At 42.0% G+C, this 21,151-nt stretch overlaps 1 protein-coding gene across 1 annotated transcript in view; it reads left to right on the top strand.

The window, feature by feature from the left end:
- Nucleotides 1-217: 217 nt before the first annotated feature.
- Nucleotides 218-21,151, top strand: part of spty2d1 (SPT2 chromatin protein domain containing 1) — a 33,348-nt gene continuing 12,414 nt past the window's right edge. Inside the window, exons 1-2 of the mRNA XM_059975661.1 lie at nt 218-383; nt 19,189-19,303. Of these exons, the coding sequence (XP_059831644.1) occupies nt 324-383; nt 19,189-19,303 (175 nt within the window). The 5' untranslated portion in view covers nt 218-323. The remainder of the gene's footprint in view (nt 384-19,188; nt 19,304-21,151) is intronic.

The following is a 21,151-nucleotide window of genomic DNA, read 5'->3' as shown; positions in this document are numbered from 1 at the left end:
AACAGGTGAAGTACAACAAATCCCTTCAGTGTACAAGTTAGGTTCAGGACAAGTTGAGGATGTGTGTGAACAGATGAAGTTCAGGGTGTCCCTGGTTAAACTGAGAGGATGCAATCTGCACCTTCCCTCTCCCGGTCAGAGGGACTGGCCGTGACGTCACAGCGTTCGCCTTTCGGTGCCACGTGACAGCGGCAACAGCCGGATTTGAGACTCGGCTTTTACGGAAGTGACGACTTTTTCGCATGAAAGCCGAGTTGGAGAGGGGGTTGTGAGGTTTCGCTGCAACTGGTGCGTGTAGTTCCTGCGGCTGAGGCTTCAGAGCTATGGATTTCGGTAGCGTTCTCAGTAGGGCATCCGAGAACAAAGTCGATGCCCATTTGCAGGTAAGTGACAGTCCAGACATCCTAACACCCTGACATAGGCCTAGGGAGAATTGCATTGCGCTATGTAAACACTGACTCCCTGAGTAAGGCCTAGTTGGGATTGCATTATATCCTTTAAACGATGCACTCCACTGACAAGCCAGGGGAAAGTTGTTTTGCAACCTTTAAGCACTTCATTTCATTGGGAATCGGGAAGAGTTGTATTGCACTCTTTAAATGCCCCAGTGAGTGAGAACCCAGGGGGAGTCATTTTGCACCCTTTGACAACTCGGGCATTGACATGACAGAAAGTTACACTGCACTCTTTAAACTCCGTGCACTCTGACTTGGATCCAAGGAGACTACTTTAATCATTTATCACCTCTAATCGCGACAGGAAAAATAAGATTGTATCCTCTAAATCACTGTCACTGGGAATTTCAAGTTCCTCGGTGTCAGTATCTCTGAGGATCTAACCTGGACCCAACATATCAATGTACTGCAAAGAAGACATGTTAGTGGCTATATTTCATTAGGAGATTGAGGAGATTATCACCAATTACATTTGCAGATTTCCACAGATGTACCATGGAGAGCATTCTAACTGCCTACATCACTGAATGGTGTGGGGGGGGGGGTGACTGTACAGGATCAAAATAAGTTGTGGAGTTGTAAACTTAGCTGCATCATGAGCACTCGCCTCTGTAGTATGCAGGACATCTTCAAGGAGTGATGCCTCAAAAAGGTGGCATCCACAATTAAGGTCCCCATTCACCCAGGTCATGCCTTGTTCTCATTGCTACCATCAGGAAGGAGGTACAGAAGACCGAAGGCACACACAATTTAGGAACAGCTTCTTCCCTTCAGCCATCTTTTTTCTAAATGGACATTGAACTCATGAACACTACCTTACTACTTTTTTATTTCTATTTTTGCACCACTTATTCATGTTAACTCTTCTATATATTTTTATTGTAATTTGCATATTTCTGTTACGTATTGCATTGTACTGTTCCCACAAAAAAAACAAATTTTATGACATATGCCAGTGATACTGAACCTGATTCTGATACTGTGCTCAGGTAAAGGTGTATGTGTTGCATCCCTTGACCACCAAAGCTTTCAAAGCAATGTCCAGACTTAAATTACACTCAGTAGTTACCCCAGAATTAATTGTATAACTGAACCCTTTTAAACTGTAGTACCCAGTACGTGTCTGAAGAACTATTGAACTTGATGTGAAACATTTGATAAAGCAATCATAGTGGTGACAAGTTCTTGTAAATCTGTGGATTTCTATAATTTGGTAACTAGCTCCACCCTGAAGAATGAAGTCGAATGCTGTCTGACAGTCCAAAAACACTAACAGATCCACGTTTAATGAAGGTGTCCTTCCACAGTAATGATAGTGGTGGTGTTGAGGTGATTTAGTGAGTGGAGATGTTGATATGCCTTACTACTAGGAGGGAAAGTAACTGTTTTTGAGTATGGTGGTCCTAAAATAGGTAAATATTTTTGTGCTTTATTCTTTACCCAGTTCTTTACAATAACTGGGATGTTATGCTGAAAATCTAAATCTGACCAAAGGTAGTTTAAACAATATTAAAGCTGTTGAAGGTTTATGTTAATACGTATCTGATGAGTGGAGATTAATATGGAGAACATCTTTCAGCCCATCATGACTGTATCAATTGAAAAAGAGCCTCTTGGCTCATAGCCCTGCAGGTCGCAACTGTTCAAACACTTCTCCAAATATGTAATAATTCTGATCATGTCTTTGCTCTCCTCCTCCTTTTCTATTAGTGAGTTTCAGATCCCTTCCACCTTTTGGATGGGGGGCAGATAATTCCTCATCTCTCCATTTCATCCTTCTGTGACTTACTTTAAGTGCATGGTAGAAGTTAATGATTTAAGTTTATGGTAAAGCCCTGGCTATAGACTATAGTAGACTACTAGATTTTGAAAGAGATCCTTTGTTTTAAGAAGACAGTCTCAATCTATCCACTCTTGTATTGGACGAAGGGTCTCAACCCAAAACGTTGACTGCTTCTTTCAACGGATGCTGCCTGACCTGCTGAGTTCATCCAACTTTTTTGTACGTCTTGATTTGACCACAGCATCTGCAGTGTACTTTGTGTTTACCTTCTGTAAGGGTTGGTGTGTGTTCCCTCGTCTAACCCTCTCTGAAGTCCACAGTCAGCTCTTTGGTCGTACTGACATTGAGTGCAAGGTTGTTGGTGCGACACAGATATTTAACAAATATTTAAAAGTACCAGTGTAGGTGAGTAAGTGGCTAAAAAGGCACATAAAAGAATGTAGTGCCCCACTATTTCTCCATACCTAAGACTGTCCTTTCATATATCGTGTATTTTCTTAGATGGAAGGAGCATTTTCACAGTCATAGCTCCCTCTGTTCCTATGTCTATATTTACTGTCTGGAATTGTTTGTGTAGGGAGAGTGGTTTTGAATAGTGAGGACAGAAACTTGAAATGACTGACTTTGTACATTGGGCTGCTTAATAGTGTTAATGAACAGTAGTTAATTACAATAGAACTGGGATTTGCAGCTGATGCTTTGAGCCTGTTGGTGTGTAGCTGTGATGTCTTTGAAAGGAGAGATTAAAAAAAATCACATGTACAGCACACTTTTCTTCAGTGGTAGACTTTGAACACTAATTGCACAAATATTCAGTTGTTTTTTTTGGAGTAGCGCAGGTGTGACTCCAAGTAGGATCTGATGTAATTTTATAAGTGACTGCAAGGAACCAGGTAATTCTGTAAATGTAATATTAAATATGATTTTTGCTGATACTTTCATGGAACAAAAATAACAATAATATGGGGGCATCTGCCTGTGATGAAGGATGGTCTTTGTTATGATTGTAGAATATTTGATAAATTTCAAGTAGGGTTATTGGTAAGCTAGTTTAGCACAGTTTTTCCATTAATTGGCATGGGAGTTTTTCAGTGATCTATACGGTAAATATATTTTCCTAAGTCTCTCATCTGTGCAAATTTGGTGTATTAAAATGTACTGGAAGTAGATTTCTCTTCAAGTTGTATTAATACAACTATGATATCTTATGACATATATCCTGCAGTGGGAAGGAGAACAGCCAGAGGTCATGGTACATATTGGTACCAATGACATAGGTAGGAAAAGGGAAGAGGTCCTGAAAAAAGATTACAGGGAGTTAGGAAGGAAGTTGAGAAGCAGGACCGCAAAGTTAGTAATCTCTGGATTACTGCCTTTGCTACATGACAGCGAGTATAGGAATAGGATGAGGTGGAGGATAAATGTGGGGCTGAGGGATTGGAGCAGGGGGTAAGAATTCAGATTTCTGGTTAATTGGGACTTCTTTTGGGGCAGGTGTGACCTGGGCAAAAAGGACGGGTTGCGCTTGAATCCCAGGGGGACCAATATCCTGGCGGGGAGGTTTGCTAAGGCTACTGGGGAGAGTTTTAACTAGAATTGTTGGGGGGGTGGGAACAGAACTGAAGAGACTGGGGAAGAGGCGTTTGGCTTACAAATAGAGTAAGCTTGGAGGCAGTGTGGGAGGGAGGATAGAGAAGGGACATGCTCAGATGGATGGTTTGAGATGTGTCTATTTTAACGCAAGGCGTATTGTGAAAAGGCGGATGAGCTTAGAGGGTGGATCAGTACTTGGAGCTATGATGTGGTGGCCATTACAGAGACTTGAATGGCTCAGGGACAGGAATGGTTACTTCAAGTGCTGGGTTTTAGATGTTTCAGAGAGGGCAGGGAGGGAGGCAAAAGAGCTGGGGGCATGGCACTATTGATCAGAGATGGTGTTATGGCTGCAGAAAAGGTGGACATCATGGAGGGATTGTCTGTGGAGTCTCTGTGGGTGGAGGTTAGGAACAGGAAGTAACTTTACTGGGTGTTTTTTATAGGCTGTCCAGTAGTAACAGGTACATCGAGGAGCAGATAGGGAAACAGATCCTGGAAAGGTGTAACAATAACAGAGTTGTCGTGATGGGAGATTTTAATTTCCCAAATATTGATTGGCATCTCCCTAGAGCAAGGGGTTTAGATGGGATGCAGTTTGTTAGGTATGTTCAAGAAGGTTTCTTGACACAATATGTAGATAAGCCTACAGGAGGAGAGACTGTACTTTATTTGGTATTGGGAAATGAACCTGGTCAGGTGTCAGCTCTCTCAGTGGGAGAGCATTTTGGAGATAGTGATCATAATTTTATCTCCTCTACCATAGCATTGGAGAGAGATAAGAACAGACAAGTTAGAAAAGCATTTAACTGGAGTAAGGGGGAAATATGAGGCTATCAGGCAGGAAATCAGCCTAAATTGGGAACAGATATTCTCAGGGAAAAGTTCGGAAGACATATGGCAAATGTTCAGGGGATATTTATGTGGAGTTCTGCATAGGTACGTTTCAATGAGACAGGGAATTTATGGTAGGGTACAGGAACCGTGGTGTACAAAGCCTGTAATAAATCTAGTCAAGAAGAAAAAAGCTTACGAAAGGTTCAGAGAGCTAGGTAATGTTAGAGATCTAGAAGCTCATAAGGCTAGCAGGAAGGAGCTTAAAAAGAAATTCGAAGAGCCAGAAGGGGCCATGAGAAGGCCTTGGCGGGCAGGATTAAGGAAAACCCCAAGGCATTCTTCAAGTATGTGATGAGAAAGAGGATAAGATTTGAAAGAATAGGACCTATTGAGTGTGACAGTGGGAAGTGTGTAAGGAACCAGAGGAAATAGCAGAAGTACTTAATGAATACTTTACTTCAGTATTCACTATGGAAAAGGATCTTGGTGATTGTAGTGATGACTTGCAGCAGACTGAAATGCTTGAGCATGTAGATATTAAAAACGAGGATAGACTGGAACTTTTGGAAAGCATCAAGTTGGATAAGTTGCTGGGACTGGATGAGATGTACCCCAGGCTACTGTGGGAGGCAAGGGATTGCTGAGCCTCTGGCGATGATCTTTGAATCATCAATGGGGATGGGAGAGGTTCTGGAGGATTGGAAGGTTGAGGATGTTGTTCCTTTATTCAAGAAAGGGAGTAGAGATAGCTCAGGAAATTATAGACCAGTGAGTCTTACTTCAGTGGTTGTTAAGTTGATGGAGAAGATCCTGAGAGGCAGGATTTATGAACATTTGGAGAGGTATAATATGATTAGGAATAGTCAGCATGGCTTTGTCTAGGGCAGGTCATGCCTTATGAGCCTGACAGAATTTTGAGCATGTGACTAAACCCATGGATGAAGCAAGAGCAGTAGGTGTAGTGTATATGGATTTCAGCAAGGCATTTGATAAGGTACCCCATGCAAGGCTTATTGAGAAAGTATGGAGGCATGAGATCCAAGGGGATATTGCTTTGTGGATCCAGAACTGGCTTGCCCACAGAAGGCAAAGAGTGGTTATAGACAGGTCATGTTCTGCATGGAGGTTGGTGACCATTGGTGGCCTCAGGAATCTGTTCTGTGACCCTTACTCTTCGTAATTTTTATAAATGACCTGGATGAGGGAGTGGAGGGATGGTTTAGTAAGTTTGCTGACTACACAAAGGTTGAGGGTGTTGTGGATAGTGTGGAGGGCTGTCAGAGGTTACAGTGGGACATTGATGGGATGCAAACCTGGGCTGAGAAGTGGCAGATGGAGTTCAAGTCAGATAAGTGTGAGGTGGTTCATTTTGGTAGGTCAAATATGGCAGAATATAGTATTAATAGTAAGACTCTTGGCAGTGTGGAAGATCAGAGGGATCTTGGGGTCCGAGTCTATAGGACGCTCAAAGCAGCTGTGCAGATTGACTCTGTAGTTAAGAAGGCATATGGTGGATTGGCTTTCATCAAACGTGGGCTTGAATTTAGAAGCCAAGAGGTAATGTTGCAGCTATATAGAACCCTGGTCAGACCCCACTTGGAGTACTGTGCTCAGTTCTGGTCGCCTCACTACAGGAAGGATATGGAATCCATAGAAAGGGTGCAGAGCAGATTTACAAGGATGTTGCCTGGATTGGGGAGCATGCCCTATAAAAGCAGGTTGAGTAAGCTCAGCCTTTCCTCTTTGGAGCGATGGAGGATGAGAGGTGACCTGATAGAGGTGTATAAGATAATAGGCATTGATCGTGAGGATAGTTAGAGGCTTTTTTCCGGGGCTGAAATGGTTGCCACAAGAGGACACAGGTTTAAGGTTCTGGGGAGTTGGTACAGAGGGAGATTTCAGGGGTAAGTTTTTTACATTGAGAGTGGTGAGTGTGTGAATGGGCTGCCAGCAATGGTGGTGGAGGTGGATATGATAGGGTCTTTTAAGAGACTTTTGGATAGGTACATGGAGCTTAGAAAAATAGAGGGCTGTGGATACCTGTAAATAGAAATTATCTAGTAAATTCTAATGTAGGGACATGTTCGGCGCAACTTTGTGGGCCGAAGGGCCTGTATTGTGCTGTAGGTTTTCTGTGTTTCTAACCAATGTTGCATATGTTCTTGCATTCAAACTGTAGTACAATGATATATTTTGGATGAAATATTGAACCATGCTACTTGACAGGTCCCTTAACGTTTTTTGAATAGTGGAGGTGTTTCATTAAAGACCCCTGACAAATAATACCCTTCATTATGTGTAGAAAGAATTATCTGGTCACCACTTCTTGTAAGAGTCGTGTGACTTGATTTCACCCTGTCATAGATATTCCCTTCGTCCTATCCATTCCTCCTACCAGGTGCTCTGAAATTTAAATTACTGTTAACTCTCTTTGAGGCTGCTAATGAAACGTTAACTCTGTTTTTCTTACCACACATGCTGCAGGGCCTGCTAAATGTTCCCACTATTTTTTTCATATTTCCAGCATTTGCAATTGTATTGATTTAAATTTGCCGTAGGTATAATGTCTGTTGCATAAAGCACTGAATGCTGTTCAGGAATAGTCGGACTATAAATCCCTTGAGTTTTTTTAAGTGTGCTATATAAAGACAAGTCCATTGTGCCAATGCATAAAATATTAATTTTAGTAATACCAATAACTGTGATATTTAGCTCTTTTTCAGTTCTCCACATAACAAAATCATTTGTTCTTCCATATTTCACCATGTATTATAAATGCAGGTTGAGTCAGTAGAAAGGAAGGCAAATCATTCAGTTTTAGAGGACTAGAATACAGAAGCAAGGATGTAATGCAGAGGCTTTATAAGGCATTGGTCACACCCACCTTGGGGTATTGAGAGCAGTTTTGGGCCCCTTAGAAAAGATTTGCTGATATTAGAGAGGGTTTACAATAATTATTCTGGGAATGAAAGGGTTAACATCTAAGGCGCGTTTGGTGGCTCTCGGGCGCTACTCACTGTTTAGAAGAATGGGTGGGGGGATCTTATTGAAGTATATTGAAAGGCCTATTGCAGGGGTCAGCAACCTTTACCACTGAAAGAGCCACTTGAACCCGTTTCCCACAGAAAAGAAAACACTGGGAGCCGCAAAACCCGTTTGACATTTAAAATGAAATAACACTGCATACAACGTTTTGTTTTGCCTTTATGCTATGTATAAACAAACTATAATGTGTTGCATTTATGAAATTGATGAACTCCTGCAGAGAAAACGAAATTACATTTCTGCATGCAACAAAAACATTTTGAACTCCGAAAAAAAGACGTTGGGTTGAAGGTTACTTTTAAGTAAAATACTCAACGTTTATTTGAGTCCTTCTTGTATTTATGAAAAACGCCAAACTTAAATTTGCCGCCAGCAGCAAACCAAAAATAACGTCAGCCAGCTGTCAACCTGAAAAATGAAAGGACTATTTCACTGAACAATGAAAACATATGAATATACGTAAAATAATAGGCAATTAAAATATTTATCATACTTGTTCAGGTTGACTCACACCTGACAATGCAGTCGTATTCAGTAGGGATGGATCGATGCTTAGGGGAGTGACCGGGAAGGATAATGTGTTTTTTTCCTCTCTGAACTCACAGAAGCGTTTCCCAAACGATGTTTGCATTGCGATGATTGCAGAATGTAAATACTCCGAATTTATCATGTCGTGACCTTGTTTGAACTCTCTCAAATTGGGGAAGTGAGACAATGTGCCTTTCTGTAAATCTCTGGCAAGCACTGTCAACTTGCGCTCGAATGCCAAAACATCCTCCAACATGTGCAGGGCTGTACGTCCTTACCCCGTTGAAGAGCTGTGTTCAGCGTGTTCAGGTGTGCTGTCATGTCTACCATGAAGTGTAGCTTTTCCAGCCACTCTGGCTGTTCCAGCTCAGGAAAGTTGAGCCCTTTGCTGCCCAGGAAAGTTTTCACTTCTTCCAGACACGCGACAAAGCGTTTCAGCACCTCCCCTCTGGACAGCCAGCGATAAAAACACGTTGTAGCGGTGTGCTACACGCAGTCAGTAAACTGCAGTCAAAGATAGCTTTATTCGAACTAAACAGCCTTGCTTTTAAGCCTCCCTCAACCCGCCCCCCATGGGCGCGGATGCTGCAAAATACACGTACTCACAAACCCCGTAGGCTATCTCCCTTAGCCTGAACGCTGGCTAATTGTGAGCCGGTTCGGATGTGTCAGGAAATGGGTCGCCACAACGTCTTATTTAGATTGTACAAGATCACCATAATCTTCAAATTTAGAATTACATTTCAAAAACTAACAAACTAACATAAAATACATTTTAATTAAATACTGACCATGTAGCGGTGTGCTATACGCAGCGCTAAAATTACGACACGGAGTCGGTAACTGCAGTCGAAGGAAAAAACTTTATTCGAAATCTTCGGCCTCACTTTTAAGCCTCCCTCAACCTGCCCCCCATGGCGCAGAGGCTCCAAAGCTCTGTGCTTGCAAACCCCCGTAGGCTATCTAATTGTGAGTCGGTTTGGATGTGCCAGGAAAAGGGTCGCCACAACCAATTATTTCCCAAAGCAACAGGGAGCCGCAGCACAGACGTAAAAGAGCCACATGTGGCTCCGGAGCCGCGGGTTGCCGACCCCCGGCCTATTGTAAATAGAATGAATGTGGAGAGGATGTTTCTGATAGTAGGGGAATCTAGGACCAGTGGGCACAGCCTCAGAGTAGAGGGACATCCATTTAGAACAGAGGTGATGAAAAATTTCTTTAGCCATGGTGGTGAGTCTGTGGAATTTATTGCCTCAGACGACTGTGCAGGCCAAGTTATTGAGTATATTTAAAACAGAGGTTGATAGGTTCTTGGTTTAATTAGGGTGTCAAAGATCACAGGGAGAAGGCAAGAGAATGGGGTTGAGAGGCATAATAAATTAGCCACGATGGAATGGCCATAGCAGACTTGATGGGCCAAATGGCTTAATTCTGCTCGTGTGTCTTATAGTCTTGTCAAACAGAAGACTGGAGTGGATGACAAGGACAATATAGAAGTTGCTTTGAACTGGTGTTCGTGTTGTTTTGTGAATTGACTGCTTTTATTTGCCTGAAATGAGCCACATCATTTTAAGTGCAAGTACTGTGTGTGTTCAGTACATGCATGCCTCTATAAAGTTTGTGTTTTCTATCAATACAATTTTGCTTCTAATGATTCCTTGTTAATTTTGAACACGGTTTGTAGATTGGTTCTAAATTAGGATTGTTTTGCCCCACAGACTCCTAACCACTGGAAACTTTTGAGATGTTCTAAATTCACCTCATGCTTTCTGCAGTTGCAGAGGATCTATCTGGTCCCATAATTGCAAGACACACCCAAATGCTTGTGAATATTGCTTACTGCCACTGGTCCTGTCATTAAATTTTTAAGTGAAAATGGAGTAATCGATCTAAGCTATTCATCTGCCTTGGATTTGTAATAGATCTATTTCCTTTAACTAGGTACTTGTATTTTACAGAGAGAAAGCAAAATAAACTTCTGTGTTTTCAGATGGAATCAGTTTAGTGCCAATGAATTCTGAAAACTGCAAAACTGCTGTAACTTACTGTAGAACTTAATGATATTTTTCCCTAAATCTTAACATTTCTTAAAAGTTCAAGATAATGAGATCAGAGCTGAACTCAAGGCTAGAAATACACACACAATGCTGGTGGAACGCAGCAGGCCAGGCAGCATCTGTAGGAAGAAGTACAGTCGACGTTTCTGGCCGAGACCCTTTGTCAGGACTAACTGAAAGTAGAGATAGTAAAAGATTAGGAGGAGGGTTGAAGACAAGAGAAGGGGTCATTGGTGGGTGTGGGAGAGTCCTTGTCGAAGAAGTAGGCTTGAAGACGGAGCCAGCGGAAAAAGAGTTCAGTGTCATGACGTACGAAGAACTCGCTGAGCTGTGGGCGAAGGGAGACAAAGGTGAGGCCCTTACTGAGGACAGAGCACTCTGCCTCAGAGAGTGGAAGGTTGGAGGGGATGGTAAAGACCCGGTACGGATGAGAGCTGGGATCAGAGGTGGGAGGGAGGCTGGTAGTGGCTGTGGAGAGGGAAGGGTTGGGGTGAGAGGAAAATGGAGCCTCTGAGGGCCCAGGAGCTGACGATGGGATCTGAGGGAGATGGGGTTGCAGAGTGGTGGTGGGAGAAGGACAGATGGGAGTCACAATAGCGGTATGTGAAGACCCGGTCTGGAGTTCACCAGCATTTTGTGTGTGTTGCTTGAATTTCCAGCATCTGCAGATTTCCTCATGCTCAAGGCTAGAATGTACTTTTATATAGTTTGTTCACGGTTAGGAAGAACTTGATATCTGCAGTTTGGCCAGCAGCCCATAATCCCGTAGGCAGCCTGCTGAGCTCAGGAAAATAAAATAAAAGTAAGCTGTCAACCAAGATAAACCTTGCAACTTCATTCTGGTGTTATTAAATACTTGTGGACTCTCAGCCTTGAACCTCCAGCCATAAATGTAAGTATCATGTTGGTTGGATGGCATTAAGAAAGAGGTATTATTAGATAGCAGATAACATCTTCATCACTAGTTACAGATAAAATTGCAAGTTCTACACATCTGCAGAGCACACTATGGAGTTAAGTTGGAAAAAAACGTTATTTCTGTCTGACTGAATCATTCAAAAATGCAAATTTTTTTCATTACAAAGCCAGTTTCTGAAAGCAAGGTCTATTTGTATAACTATATGAATGCACAGATACCTTTTTTAAACTCAGGTGGAATCCCTTGGACAGTATGAAAGATCTTTATTCAGCTTTTAAAGTTAGCAACTTAAAATTTCCAAATACTTGCATTAAATCAGTTGTTTTATTCTGAGGTAAGAGGTACAATTATTAACGGCACAATTAAAAATGACCATAAAAAGGAAAGGTGAAGCTTTTTGTTGCAAAAAGTGGATATTATAAATTTAAGATAATTTTATAATTTATTTGGAGAGATGGTCTTGAAAGGGGTAGTTCGTTAACCGTTAAAATTCTTCCACTAAGTGCTATTTTCATTATCAGCATCAAATCTATTCTGAAACTGGACTTCAAAAATGTATATTTTAATTTATTGACCTGCATACTTTGGGATGCGAGAGGAAAGAGGAGCATAGTCAGAGTGGTATAGCACTGAAATAAGCCCTTCAGCCCTCTATAGTCATGCTATTTGCCCATCTATACTAACCCTGTTTGTGTGAATTAGATCCGTATTGTTCTATAGTCCTCTCACTGGGGCTTGTATACAAACATGGCTCGTTAGCCATGAGAAGGCCACCTTTCATAAATTATGTACATCTAGAGTCGGGGGGGGGGGGGAGAGAGGAAAAAAACATAAAAGGGCCCATAACAGTTAAACCTGTCTAGATGTGCATGTAAACATTGGAGCTCACTTCAGGAGTAGTCCAGAATGCATTGCTTTACATGTCCACAGGACCCCTGGCCTGCCACAGTCTGAATTTCATTCGAGAAGGTCTTTGAGGAAGCTGGCTCTCTCGGGAGTATTGGCCCTTTCTCCTCGGAGCCATTCATCTGCACAAAGCACTTCTTGCAATGGGGACCCTCCTTACTATAGCATTCTGCAGCATCTTCCCTTGTGCTTCACTCCATAGCTCCCACCAAAAAGACTCCAAACCAGACTATTGTCCTTCTATAATCTGATCCTGCCCAGCTCTCCCGAATCTTCCACTAGGCAGAAGGTTACAACTGGCTGACTGAACATTCCTAAGTTGGACAACATGTCTCCTTATCTTTAGCTGAAGACAAAACACCCTTACCAGCAGGACACTGCTTTTTCAGAAAACTATTAAAATAAAACGCCTTACAGCATAGCAGTAGAAATCTTAACCAGGGCATTACAATTCTATACCTTGCCTATTTAAGTGTATGAGTAAATGTCCCTTAAATGTAATGATTGTATTTGACTTTGTTGCTTTCTTAAGTTCTGCCTCTGGATTTGCTCAATTCATTCTCTCACGTTGGAGTCAATCTCTGCACTGATGTTATGCTTTCCAAACCCCTACCAAATTTGTTTAAAAACCACCAACTAATACCCCTCTTTCCACCCCACCACCTTGGATAACTTGAGCAAACTTCCCTGTAAGGATGCTGATCTCCCTCCAATTTAGATTCAACCTGAAACAGTTGCTGGAAATTCAGAGCAGTACTGTACACACAAAATGCTGGAGGAACTCAGCAGGTTAGGAGCCATCCATAGAAACGGTAAAACCCATCCTTCTCTAGGTCCTACCTAGCTCAGATGTGATCCTAATAATTCAAGTACCCAAAACCCCCTCTTCCTGCACCAGTTCTTTAGAAAAAATCTTTGTCCTAAACTGGTATTTCTATCCTCAGTGCTGTGTGTCACAGGGAAAATCTGGCCCTGTGTGTCCTGGTTTTTAACCTTTTGCTAAACTCTTAGGACCTCGTCCCTTAGTACCAATGTGTTCTTCCCCCTTCAGAATGTTCTGTACTTGATCTTTGAAATCTTTGATCATGACACCATTGATTGAGACACCATCCCTCTCAGTTACAGAAGTTCATGTTTGTTTCCCCCAGTAACAAATCCCCACCACTACTTCTTACCTAGATTTTTCCCTCTGCTATGTATCAGAGACAACCAGTGTGCCATAAATTCAGCAGTTGCTGCTTTCCTCTGAGAGGCCATCCCCACAACTCTATCCAGAATGGTATACATACTTAGTTTGAGGTGTGTGGCCAGGGCAGACTCGTGCAAAACCTGCCAGAATTTATTGCCTTTCCCAATGGTTGCTTATCCTATTTCTTTCTGTACCTGTGCTGTGGAAAAGTTAACTAAATATACATTTAATATAACACACACAAAATGCTGGTGGAACGCAGCAGGCTAGGCAGCATCTATGAGAAGCACTGTCGACGTTTCGGGTCGAGACCCTTCATCAGGACTAACTGAAAGGAAAGATAGTAAGATTTTATCAAATCTCTTACTATCTTTCCTTTCAGTTAGTCCTGACGAAGGGTCTCAGCCCGAAACGTCGACAGTGCTTCTCCTCATTGATGCTGCCTGTTCCACCAGCATTTTGTGTGTGTTGTTTGAATCTGCAGATTTCCTCGTGTTTACATTTAATATGACATTTTCAGATGCCCCTTTGACCATTTGCTGTATGCAGTTTGATGGGAGGTACTGCTGCCCACAGGTATGGTCACCAGGAACAGTGAAAACGTTTCTGATCTCCCACATCCTGTTGGAGGAGCATAACCACCACCTTGGCTTCCATGCCCTTTATCCCCAGTCCCTTTTATCAAAAAGAATAAGGGGGGAAGCCAACATGATCACAAGGGGAATATGCAAACTCTACACTGCAGGTCAGGATTGAACCTGGGTCATTGGAGCTGTAAGGGGGCAGTTCTAGTCTTGTCTTACTGCTTAGTTTGCAATCTAGTTCCATAACTCAAGGTTAGCGTCATTTAATACCACTTTATATTTCCCTTTTGTATGCTTTCTCAAGTGCAGCTTGGCTCAGCAAACCAATCAGAATCCATGAGGATGTCATGCTTGATTTCTGTTCACCAACTATGTTTGATAACTTGTATGCAGATAATGTCCAACAAAGATGATTTGGTTAAGCATGTCACAGCCATTTGGGAGTTGTATGGGATTGTGTATCAAAAGTAAGCCTCTTAGTACAAACCTGCCACACAAAATACAAACATTTGATGAGAGCTCCTTATACTAGACATCCTGGATCTAAGAACATAAGAGATAGGAACAGGAGTAGGCCATCCTGCCCATCAGGTGTGATTAGGGGCTGATAGGCAAATTGTATTAATTCAGCTCATTTTTATGAAAGACAAACTGAGCCAACCACAGGCTGAGATCTTTGAAAGGGTTGAAGTAGTTGTTTAGGCTTCTAGATTTAGCCTGACTAAGGCTCTAATTACAAACCTCCTTGGTTGTCATGGTGACAATACTGCTGTCTAATTATAGTTCAGTTTTCTAGATTTTATGCATTACACATTGAGTATGATGTGTTTATTATCTCCAGTTACAGGCAGAAAGAGTGTACTGGGGCACTTGGTGCTTAGAGTAATGCAAGTACTTTTGTTTTAAGCCAATTTCCCAGAGGTAATAACGTCAATGCTGGTTTATAAAATATATGATTCACAGATGAAGGAAAACCCGAGTTTTCTTGTGCTTTGCACATTTGACTATTTATTTTTGTTACTGAAAATCTTCAATTTCTTTTTATTAAACCTCCAACAAAATTTTCTTTGCATTCTTATTTTTCAAAGAGCTGCCTTTTGTTGCATTACCATGGACACTGGCAGTTTGCCACTACCTTATCCAGATACTTGTTCTTTGTGCAAACTGAATGACTCTGGTATAAATGTCTTCTCATTGAGGGTGTTGCAGCCAAACACAACCTAATTCACACACACACTTTCTGCCAACAATCACTGGATGACCTCTCTTTTCTCAAAGCTCTTATTAGCTTAAAATGAGACTAATCACAGCATCCTAAATAGCACTGTGATCCGAAGTCTGCAATTTTTCCCATGACTATTTCGGAATCAGAATCAGGTATTATTATCACCGGTATGTGACGTGACATCTGTTAATTTGGCGGCAGCAGCCGGTCAATGCAATCATCATCTAGCAAAGGAAAAAAAATAAAATAAAAATAATAATTAACAAGTAATCAATTACATATATTGAATAGTTTTTTCTAAACTGCAAAAACAAGTACTGTATACTTTTTTTTAAAGTGAGGTGGTGTCCAAAGGTTCAATGTCAATCTAGGAATTGGATGGCAGAGGGGAAGAAGCTGTTCCTGAATCACTGAGTGTGTGCCTTCAGGCTTCTGTATCTCCTACCTGATGGTAACAGTGAGGAAAGGGAATGCCCTGGGTGCTGGAGGTCCTTAATAATGAACACTTCCTTTCTGAGACACCACTCCCAAAGATATCCTGGGTACCCAGGATGGAGCGGACTAGATTGACAACCTTGCAGAAATTCTGCAACATTTACACTGGAATATAGCTCTATTGGAATTAGTTTATTGTAGTACTTAAATATTTAATTTTCTTTTACTCTATATTTTAATTATTGAATGTCATTCATAAAATTAAAACACAGCTGTAACTTTGACACACCCTTGTCATCTTTTAGTTATCAGTAGGGCTGCTCATCAATTTACATTGTTTGAGGCACTGCCATTGCTCATGTCCAATCCCTAATAGTAAACATCTGGGTCTTAAATTGAATTGCTTGTACACTTTCGGCTTATTACTCATCCTTGGGCTGCTGCTAGAGATCCATTATTCCCTTTTAGAATAGCCCAAAGTGGGTTTTTTTGCAACTAATGACACACTTTAAGTATAGTCTGTTCTTATAATGACAGAGTGTAGCAACCAGTTTGCATGCAAACAGCAATACAGCAACCCCACTTCATTCAGCACCAAAGGAGGTCAGTTGGCCCTCAAATCCACATCTATTATCAGAACAGGCCCAACTGTCCAACTTTCCCATCTTACTGTTCTGTAACCTCTCTCGCATACCTTTCAAGGCCTTTAGATTCATCTGTGACCCACTGACACTAGGGGTAATTTACAGCTGCCAGTTAACCCAGCGGCATGCTCTTTGGATGCAGAAGGAAACAGAGCACCAACAGAAGTCAATATGGTCATAAGGAGAACATGTAACCCTTGCATGTAGCTCCCAAAGTCAGGATTTAAGCCAAGTAGCTGGATCTGTATAGCAACACATACAACAAGCTGGAGGAACTCAGCAGGTCAGGAAACGTCCGTGGAAACGAGCAGTCAGCATTTCGGGCTGAGACCCTTTGTCAGGAGCTGTATGGCATTGCCTCTGTTCTGTCCACCATGACTGTATCTTTGGTAACGTTGAGTGAGGGATAAATAGGGCAATTACTGAAATTCAGGTATTTTTCTCAAATCTGAGAGCGTGGGTGCAAGGATGATCTAATGTCTTACGTAAAAGATACACGCCCAACAGTGCAGAACTCCTTTTGCAGGGTACTGAAGAATCAACCTAGAATTTTGTGCTTGGGTGTTCAGAATATTTTATTTCTTAATTTTAAAAAGCTATTTTGAATCATTTAAAGTAGTAACAATTCTCTCAACTTTTTTTTAGGTCTAGGATTGTTGAACAAAGGCCTTTTATATCTTTTTAAACTGTATAACACTTCAAAAACCATTTACAATAAAAATGGCTCCTAGACAGTTGCCATCAGTTCTTTGACTCCTGAAGATCTGAAGCATCAGAACATTTTGTCTTATGGAGCTATTTGAGTTTGCTTTTGTTTATGCAGATGTATCATTGAAGGTGCTATCAGATTTCCTCCATTATAAATACTGAAACCCTTACTAATAATTTGCACTTCAAATTCAGTGTAAGAGTCAATAATATCAGTTTCTATCTTGAATGTCATTGTTTGTGTGAAAGGAATATAGCAGAAGAATAACCAAAATATACTGCCAAAATGAGACCATCCTCAGGTTGAAGGAGCAACACCTTGTATTCTGTCTAGGTAGCCTATAGTATGATGGCATGAATGTCGATTTCTCTAACCTCTGGTAATACTCTCACCCCCCCCCCACCCCCTTTTGCCTCTGCTCTTCTTCTCCCCTGCCTATCATCTCCCCTGGTTCCTCTCCTCATTCCATTTCTCCCATTATCCACTCTCCTCTCCTATCAGATTTCTGTAGCCCTTTACCCTTTTCAGTTGTCAACTCCCAGCTTACTTCATCCCCACCCCTCCCATACACCTGGCTTCATCTCACCTTCCAGCTTGTACTCTTTCCCTACCCTCCCATATTCATATTTTGGCTTCTTCCCCCTTCTTTTCCAGTCCTGATGAAGGGTCTTTGCCCAAAACACCAGTTGTTTATTTGTTTCTAGTAGATGCTTCTTGACCGGCTGAGTTCCTCCAGCATATTTGTACATGTTACATAGCAAAGGAATTAATACTTGAAAGGCAAACACGAGGAAATCTGCAGATGCTGGAAATTCAAACAACAGATAAACAAAATGCTGGTGGAACGCAGCAGGCCAGGCAGCATCTATAGGGAGAAGCGTTGTCGACGTTTCGGGCCGAGACCCTTCGTCAGGACTAGCTGAAAGGAAAGATAGTAAGAGATTTGAAAGTAGGAGGGGGAGGGGAAAATGTGAAATGATAGGAGAAGACCGGAGGGGGTGCAGTGAAGCTGAGAGCCAGAAAGGTGATTGGCAAAAGGGATACAGAGCTAGAGAAGGGAAAGGATCATGGGACGGGAGGCCTTGGGAGAAAGAAAGGGGGAGGGGGAGCACCACAGGGAGATGGAGAACAGGCAGAGTGATGGGCAGAGAGAGAGAAAAAAAAACAAACAACTAAATATGTCAGGGATGGGGTAAGAAGGGGAGGGGCATTAATGGAAGATAGAGAAGTCAATGTTCATGCCATCAGGTTGGAGGCTACCCAGCTGGTATATAAGGTGTTGTTCCTCTAACTTGAGTGTGGCTTCATCTTGACCGTAGAGAAGGTCATGGATAGACATATCAGAATGGAAATGGGACGTGGAATTAAAATATGTGGCCACTGGGAGATCCTGCTTTCTCTGGTGGACAGAGCGTAGGTGTTCAGCGAAACGGTCTCCCAGTCTGCGTTGGGTCGTTGCACGCATGCTGAGCTCGTTGACTTCATTAACTTTGCCTCCAACTTTTGCCCAGCCCTCAAATTTACCTGATCCATTTCTGACACCTCCCTCCCCTTTCTTGATCTTTCTGCCTCCATCTCTGGAAACAGTCTATCTACTGATATCTACTATAAGCCTACAGACTGTCACAGCTACCTGGACTCCGTCTCCGCCACATTTGCTCACAGGATGAGGCTTTTCATTCCAGGATGAAGGAGATGTCTTCCTTTTTTAAACAAAGGGGCTTCCCTTCTTCCACCATCAACTCTGCTCTCAAACGCATCTCTCCCATGTCCCGCACATCTGCCCTCACCCCATCTGCCCACCACCCCACTCGGGATAGGGTTCCCCTTGTTCTCACCTACCACCCCCCCAGCCTCCGGATCCAACGTATAATTCTCTATAACTTCCACAACCTCCAATGGGATCCCACTACCAAGCACATCTTTCCCTCCACCCCCCCCTTCTGCTTTCCACAGGGATCGCTCCCTCCGCGACTCCCTTGTCCATTCGTCCCCCCCCCCCCCCCATCCCTTCCCACCGATCTCCATCCTGGCACTTATCCTTGCAAGTGGAACAAGTGCAACATTTCTCTGACTAATATTTGTAAACTCAACAGAAAACAGGAAGTGAACTCTGGTGTTTGCATGTTTTTGTCTTGGAATACAGTCTGTGGTCGTGTGCAATTAGGACACCAGTTCTGGTTGTGTTTCTATTGATGTTAATTCTAAAGGGTATTTTTTTCTCCTCATGGGCAAATTGGATATGATATTTATGTTTATTCTTGTTCTTTCCTTAACAGAAGCGTTATAGCTTGTCAGTGAAACCACCAAAGAAGCACCAACAAGTGAAACAGGTTCAGTCTACAGCAGTGCAAGCATTCCTCAAACGCAGGGAGGAAGAGCTGAGAAAAAAAGGTACAATATTTAAGAGACGTTGTTTGGTACAATATCGTCATTATGCCTCATTTTCTGATGGAGATTTGCTACAAAAACTTCTGAGAAATTCTGCATGATCTTCTGAACTTCTAAACTTCAAATGTGTGATACATTAGAAGTCAAAAGTGGCAACAAGTGGAATGGTTGACTATCTATCAGAATTGTGCCCTTAAGTATATTTTAATTTGTTATTGGATAAACTCTAAAGCTGTTGATATGAATTTTCTTTCTCCTCTGAACATCAGTTCTTTTGCATGCATCCTACATATTTAGTTACTGCTTGCAGGTTGGTGTGAACGGGTGATGTGCTACCAGCCGTGTAAATACACAAAATTTGGGGAGATCTTGAAGGAACCAATATAGTAACACCTGAAATAAGTTTTAATTGGAGGATAGATGGACTTCTTTGTGGGGGAGGGGGTGGCCTCAACTACTATGTTTTTTCTGTATTTTATGGCTAGGTGGAGAGACAAATTTCAGAGATGTATTTTACGTACATACTTTGATAATAAAATGTGCTTTTGAATCTTTGAATCTAGGCACAAACTATTGGTGAACATGAACTATTCAGATGCTCTGGATGTCGGAATGCTGAGTAACCCAGATAGAGTAAAACCAGTGTAACGGATTTGAAATTAAAAATAAAAGATACAGTCAGTAGAGCAGGAAGCATCTGGAAAACGATTGAATGGATATAGAAATAGTGGGATAGCTATTTCTGCACATTAAAATATTGATGAAGCCTCTTGGAGACATTGAGTGTTTGTGTACATTTCGGTTCCCTAAATTTAAATGCAGCAAATCCAGTAGTAGTATCTATTATTTAAGGGCAGTGGAAAATGAAAAAAAAAATTAAACTTTTCATCAAATGCATATGGGGAAGTTACTTTAGCATGTTATTAGAGACTGAGTAAGTGCTTAAGTATGTACTGATTCAAAGATAAATAATGTGTTCCTTTTTGAAGGGTTTCTGATTGAGTTTTATAAAGTGACTTTCTTCCCAAGACCAGAAAAATAAGGCGTAATAGTAGAAATGAACCTGGGTTATTCTAGGTTACATCTAGAAGAGCTTCCACGGGGTGGGTTTACGAAATCTGAAAATTTCTCTCCAAGCCATTTCCAAATGCAGGACAGTGGATGGCTTGGGTGACCATTACAGACCTGAGATGTATTGTGTATGTAAATTAAAATTGTTTACTCCATTATATAAGTAGTAAATCTAGCATACTCGAGGAAATCTTCAGATGCTGGAAATTCAAACCACACACACAAAATGCAGGTGGAACACAGCAGGCCAGGCAGCATCTATAGCAAGAAGCACTGTTGACGTTTCGGGCCGAGACCCTTTGTCAGGACTAACTGAAAGAAAAGATAGTAAGAGATTTGAAAGTAGGAAGGGGAGGGGGGAAATGCGAAATGATAGGAGAAGATTGGAGGGGGTGGGGTGAAGCTAAGAGCTGGAAAGGTGATTGGCAAAAGGGATACAGAGTTGGAGAAGGGAAAGGATCAAGGGGCGGGAGGTCGAGGGAGAAAGAACAGGGGAGGAGAGCACCAAAGGGAGATGGAGAACAGGCAAAGAGTGATGGCCAGAGAGAGAACAAAATGAGGAGGGGGGAAAAATAAATAAATCAGGGATGGGGTAAGAAGGGGAGGAGGGGCATTAACGGAAGTTAGAGAAATCAGTGTTCATGCAATCAGGTTGGAGGCTACCCGGCCGGTATATAAGGTGTTGTTCCACCAACCTGAGTGTGGCTTCATCTTGACAGTAGAGGAGGCCATGGATAGACATATCAGAATGGGAATGGGACATGGAATTAAAATGTATGG

The sequence above is a fragment of the Hypanus sabinus genome, chromosome 7, assembly GCF_030144855.1.
Source record: "Hypanus sabinus isolate sHypSab1 chromosome 7, sHypSab1.hap1, whole genome shotgun sequence".
In the NCBI taxonomy this organism is placed as follows: domain Eukaryota; kingdom Metazoa; phylum Chordata; class Chondrichthyes; order Myliobatiformes; family Dasyatidae; genus Hypanus; species Hypanus sabinus.
This window is presented reverse-complemented; position numbering and strand designations above follow the sequence as displayed.